Source organism: Urocitellus parryii, chromosome Y (genome assembly GCF_045843805.1).
Source record: "Urocitellus parryii isolate mUroPar1 chromosome Y, mUroPar1.hap1, whole genome shotgun sequence".
In the NCBI taxonomy this organism is placed as follows: Eukaryota; Metazoa; Chordata; class Mammalia; order Rodentia; family Sciuridae; genus Urocitellus; species Urocitellus parryii.
Genome location: NC_135548.1, coordinates 25628411 through 25634889, shown reverse-complemented (window position 1 = coordinate 25634889; position 6479 = coordinate 25628411). Strand labels below are relative to the sequence as shown.

Below are 6479 nucleotides of genomic sequence, written 5' to 3'. Positions count from 1 at the left end.
ATCAAGGACAAAGGATATATTCTTCTTGCTTCTCAGTTTGTCCTTAGTGTTCAGGAATCATAACATTCCAATACAGAATGCCCTGAGTTTCTGGGGTTTTTGGAACTATTTTGGAATCTTTAGCTACCATGGTAGCAGGAGTACGCATCACAAACACGAATATAAAGAAGCTGCCACAGGTTCAGCTAAAACACTTTCTTAATTTACTTATTGGTGAAAGTTATCAGATGGATATTTCACTTTTAATTTGAAAACAAGAAAGTTTCACATAGATGCTTCTCATTTAACATCTCTTCTCTTTCCACACCACTATAAATCTATTACTATTTTTATTGAGTTAGTATGACTTTGCATATGGAAATTAAAAGACTTTTTTAACTTTATTAAAAAGAAATATAGAAAACAGCTGCTGATAAATACGGTAAGATGAATAAATGACAAATCTTTACTCAGGAATCAGGTATGAGTATTTTGGTCTTATTCATGCTATTTTATGTAAAGTTTTCAAAGTTTATGCTTTAAAGCTCATAATAACAGGTCAAATATTGTGGTATCTATGTGATATCCAAATTGTTAAATATTATCATATCTCATCAGAATTATCATGTTTGAAAAATTTTCAAAGTCAGTACTCTGTTGTTATTGTTCTGTCAGTGAATATAAGTTGAATATCAAATGCATCTAGGATAAAATTACTATAACTAAGAATTTACCAGTTTCAGTTTCTTAATATAACATAAAAAATTTGCCTTATGTTAATTATTTAGAGTGGTCTTAAAATTTTAAAATATTTTCACCTTTGATTATTCAGTGTTTATTAGCATTTTTAAACTCCTAACATATTATCATTATAAGCTATTTTGTTAATAACAAATCATGTCTTAAGTCAATGTTAATGTGTATGGAAGTAAGGACTAAATACATATTTTTTAATAAAAAACATCAACTATAGCCTTTTTCTTCGAATTCATTTTTTTTTCCTTAAAACTCATGTTAAGAAAACAGTCAAATGGTACACAAATCACTCATTGTTTCATTAATTCTGACCCTAAATGACATCACTATACTTGACATAAGTTGTTTTCTGTTTTAGCAGAGATCAGATGTTCAGGAAATTCAGAGATCACGGAGTTGTGAGACTCTTATTTAAATATTTAACATTTCAAACCATCTTAAATGTTCTAAACATTATGGTATAGAACTTCTTTTAAAAACATGTTTTTCAGTTCTTACTGGAGTTATTTTTTATATAACAAGAAACATTTTATAATACATAATGTATTTCCATACTAATAACAAGTGATATATTTATTGAAAATGAGTTGATTAGTAGAAGATCATATTTAGCAGAAGTAATTTAGTTGACATGCAGATAATAATTCCATGCATTATTCTTGATCGACTCAACATGCACTTCAGGATAAAGTTATTAATATATAATTTACGTGTTGTGACTTAGACCCAATTTGAGTGATATCAACCTTATAATTAGTTTACTGACTTTAATTCATATATTCACTGCTTTCTCCTCCAGTGAGCCGGACTGAGCCTGGTTTAGACCCGGCCACATTTCTCCTAATACAAGTCAGCACCACAACCAGAACTGTATGAAGAAATTCTCAGCACATATAGGGCTTTTTCTGTTGCAAGCATCACTAGTTCACCTGTAGTGGGAGCCAAATAGATATATTGAGCTCAGCACACTAAGGAACATGGATAGCTCTGAATCAAAATGGATCAATAAAAAGAAGATACTGCAGTTGTTTTCCCCTTTCTGCTCTTGTGCCCGAGAACAAAGTCAAGTCAATCATGAATCTCCCAAAGTGGGAAAGAACCTCTGGAAAGCGAACTGCGCGTCCAGAAAGGAGAATGACATTTTCAGGAAGGACAACAAGTCCCTGTGGAGAGAGAACAAAGCTCTCAGAGGGGAGAGCGAAGCCTTCCGAAGGGACAACAAGTTGATCCGGGAAAGGAACCAGCTCCTGCAGGAGGAAAACCAGGTCCTCTGGGAGCTGAAAAAGACCACTCTGGAGAAACAGAAATTACCCAGAGAAAATGTCAAGGCCTTGAACACGCAGAGAAAATCCAGTCGGCAACAGAAACGAGCCTGCGAGGCCCAGCTCAAGGCCCGCAAGCAGCAGGAGATCGCCTTCCAGAACGAGGCCAAGGCTCTGGACGAGGAAATGAGGTCCCTGAACCAGGAGATCAGGGCCCTGCACCACCAGAAGAGAGCCATCAACATGGAGGAAGAGGCCCTGGTGAAGGAGGGCATGGCGCTGGGGAAGGAGGAAGAGGCCCTGTGGAAGGAGGAGCGGGCCCTGCGGAAGGAGAACAAGGCTCTGAGAGAAGAGCACAGCGCCCTTCAGGAGGAGGAGAGAGCCCTGCAGGAGGAGGCCCTACTCCTCCAGGCGTGGTACAGCTTTCTTCAGGAAAGGGAGCTCAAGAGCACAACAATGAAGTAGAGCAGAAGGGTGACTTAAAGATGTGACCTGAGAACCACGAGGATCATTGACCTTCCAGGAAAAAAAAAAAAAAAATAGAATTTGAAGTTAAAATACTGGTGTTGGGATTGGAATACAAATCCTGGAAATTTATAGGGCTCAGTATTTTATCCTGGAAACTAAATAGTCTTTTAAAGAAAAAAAAAATAGAATGATTTTTTTATGTTTACTTAAATTTTAGACCTTGATGGTAGTAAGCACTATTTAATACAAAAAGAAATGCATCAAAACGTGGCATCAAATGTAAAAGTTAAATTTACAATTTATTTTCAGAGACATTGGATAAATGATCTCTCTTGTAAGACATTAGGAGCAAATATATATCTTAAAACTTCTGTTAGATTTATGAATAATATAGTGAAATAGACAATTTCTTATGTTTATTCCACATGTGATTTATTGAAGAGTGTCTCTTCTGGTTCTTTGTATTTACTGTAATAATCTAGTTCAAGAGGCCATTAAACTGGTACAGATTTAAAATATGTAATAATAGAAAAATAAGAGTAGGCTTCTCTACTTTGCCTTTATTTTTCCTTTCATTATATTCCTTGTCCTTAACGAGAAGAGGACAACTCCGTTGACTGAATGTATTAATGATAGAGAAGAAGGAAGTGAGAGAACAAAGTTCTCCAAAACTAAAATAGAAATTTTACAGTTTGAAATATGAATCTGGTTAGTATGTTTATATTTCAAAGGAAATTGAACAAGTTTTTTATTCTTAAAAGTATTAATGTTGATAATCCATCTAATCAAGAGCTCGTTTTAAAAAATAATTTGCAAAAAGTTAGTCATACAGATTCATTAGAAATACATATGTAGTTTCAGAACATTAGATTAAAACTTAGATTTGTGCCATGTTTTTCATCAGTTCAAATTTTGAATACTTAAAGCACAGAAAACAAGAATTTATTGGTTTTATTGAATATACCTGAAGTCATATCTCATCCTGATCCTTGTCTGGTGTTGGGGAATGGAAATATAGGAAAAATATAGGAAGAGAACACATTTGTTTTCATCCATGCTACTATCTCTACAAATGTCAACTTAGGTGCACTGAATGTTTCTTGTTAGCACTCTACTTAGTAATACGGATAAATTTAAGGATTACACTACCCACAAAGGAAGATTAACATAGATACATTTCTACTTCACTCTTTAAGGAAATCCATCTACCTGATAGTTTACTGATCACTGTTCCACTATATCTAGCACCAATTAAATAAAATGATTTATACTTAGAGGAGATTTTAAAAGCATGGTTCACAACCAATTGCTTGACAAACTTGGAGTCCAATTGGCACAAAAAAAAATAGACAAAACCATTTTATCATTGTTGCTCCCTCAAAAGATATTAACAAAAGCCTGCAGGGCAACTTCAGAGATCTAGAAATTTGTGGATATCCTGTTCTGTACCCTATACATTCACTTTGATATGTTACTGTTCATACTAAAGATCTAGTACTCTTGAAATTCCCTAAATAGGAGAAATAAACCATTTTATTCTTTGGTGGTGAGGTCAGATGCCATTGAAGTGGGAGGAGTTATCAAGATTTCCTCTCTGTTGGAAAATGGTCACTATTGCATCATAGTAAAAGTAGCAGTAATTCAGTTTGAAGTGACAGCATAGAACATACCAATCAAAATTTCTCTCTCTCCTTGAATTCAAATGTTAAGCTTAGGATTAGTACTACTACAAAGAAAAAAAATTATGGCATATTTTGAAAGTGAGAAAGTAGATAATTAAGTTTAAACAACTTATGTAAATATACTTTATTATATTGCTATTATTTCACTAATACACTAATCGAAATCTTACACTAAAAATTCCAGTTATCACATTTATGAAGTACCATGTAAAGAACTATATTTAACATGCCACATAAATTGCACTTCAGTGTACAGTAAAAAGTTTTCATATGTAGTGCTAAAAAATTGTTAAAGCATTGATAACAATTGTTTGAGAAAATGGTAGCATCTTGCTGCTCACAGTGGAAGATCTTTGGTGGCCTTTTACTCTGTTATTTACCTAGAGCTTTAAAGATTTCTAGGTTAACAAAAGAGTTGTCTGTAGAAGCTGTCTATACCCACAAAATCAATCCTATTTGACAAATAGTTTTGTTGTTCTTTATTTACAGAATATTCACCAGCAATAGTGTATGAAACAAGCAAGACTAATTGTCTAGAAGAGATTCTACCATAGGGAAGTTACAGTAACATAAAATTGGAGGCCTGAGGTAACACTATAAAAAAGGAAAACCACACATATGGAGGTCATCAATATTTTTGTATACAATTAAAAATGAGAAAAGATTTCTTTGGAGTGTGGACTTACTAAATGAAGAAAAAAGAGAAAAAATTAGATTCCAGACACAGTAGGAAGAAAAATGTGCTACAGGACTGACTGATGTCAAGATAAAAAAGATTACAAATCTCAAAAAAGTATGTTGGATACATACTTGGGGAGGTATTCAATAACAGGCAAAGGAACTTGAACTTTTTTTCACAATTAAATACAAATTAAAATTGTCTATAAAAAGTGAGATAACCTTATGTAACTGAACAATATTACTCAAGAGAAATATATTCTCTGTACTTGTCCCCCTTTATTATTTCTTTGAATTTCATATTAATTAATTTATTCAATTGTTATTATTCATTGATGATCTTCCATATGTTAGGTGCTGGCTGATACTGGATACTCAGTGGAGACCAAAGAAGAAAAGTCCCCTTCCCTCATGATATCCAGAAATGGAGGCCATCTGAAGGTCATCTGTATCTGAGTATCCTCATTAAGATTGTCCTTCCTCAAGGCCAGCAAGTAATCCTTAACTTCAGGAGACAATAGTTATGTGGGTGTTACAAATATACTCTTACAAATGTTAGACTGTTTATCTTTCTTTACAAAACCATGTAAATCTAAACTCAATTACTATGCTCCTTTCATTAAGGTCAATGAGTCATAGGCTTCCAGATCTGTACTTCTATACCTTTGCTTATAATCCATTATGCTCTATATATCCTCTAATTTGTCCAATTTCACATCACTCTCCACCATCTTGGAACAGTTTATCAAAACTTCTGCCCCTCAACCTCTTATCTGAAAGTTCTGTAGCCTTCTTTTCCTGGATTTGTCTCAGTGGAGTAGCTTTGTTAGTTTGCCTTTCAGATGAGGCATGTAGACCCCAGGAAAGATGGAGATTGTAGATCTATTATAAATTTATTCACTCCTACTGCATTTCCAAGACCTTTATCCACCTTCTTCCTATAAAAGAAGCCCATGGTATCAGACAACAACATTTTCTATCCTATTATTTCCAGCTCAGATAATATCAGTTTACTCTCAGATAATATCTCCTTCATAATCTGGATCATAGTATTCTTCTCTATCTTGACAGCTTTCACATTTCTTTCACTTCAAACTGAACATAGATGATTAGTTCAGAAATGGAATATTCACCTCCTTTGATATTCTTATTTAAAAAATTTTCCTACAATAACCTATGATGGTTATTGTATTGAACCTCTAAATGGGTTCAGCCTATGAACCCATTGACATACCTTAAAACCTTTATGATTGGCAAACATATTATCTAGAAACCGGAACTGTCACTCTTTTGGAACATTTACACTATACTTTTATTATATTTCCCAATGTCCCCAATTGATTTAGAAACCCAGCTCATGTAAAACTCATTTGCTTTACCAGCACCATTTCTCTCACTATTCAGTTTAGATTCTGGTTCATTATAATATTTTTGAAAATGTTCTTTACTTTTTTATTTACTCTTCACTAAACTAACCCCAAAAATATCTAAATTCTATTCCTTGTAATAATGTACCTTGCCTGGTATTCACAAGAGTATCTGAACATAGCTAGAAGCATTGCTATAGCCAATCTCTTTCGTTATTCTAATAGGTGTGAGGTGATATCTCATTGTGGTTTTAATTTGTATTTCCCTGATGATTAATAATGTTAAG

At 33.6% G+C, this 6479-nt stretch overlaps 1 protein-coding gene across 1 annotated transcript; it reads left to right on the top strand.

Annotated features, from left to right (window-relative positions):
- The first annotated feature begins 1712 nt into the window (after window positions 1–1712).
- On the top strand, window positions 1713–2462 carry LOC144250989 (uncharacterized). The gene has a single exon (XM_077794134.1). It carries the CDS (start codon window positions 1713–1715, stop codon window positions 2460–2462), a length of 750 nt encoding a protein of 249 aa, XP_077650260.1.
- Window positions 2463–6479: the final 4017 nt, after the last annotated feature.

Bases quoted from the DNA above. Each gene is read 5' to 3' on its own strand.
- LOC144250989 (XM_077794134.1), top strand. From the start codon at position 1,713: ATGGATAGCTCTGAATCAAAATGGATCAATAAAAAGAAGATACTGCAG.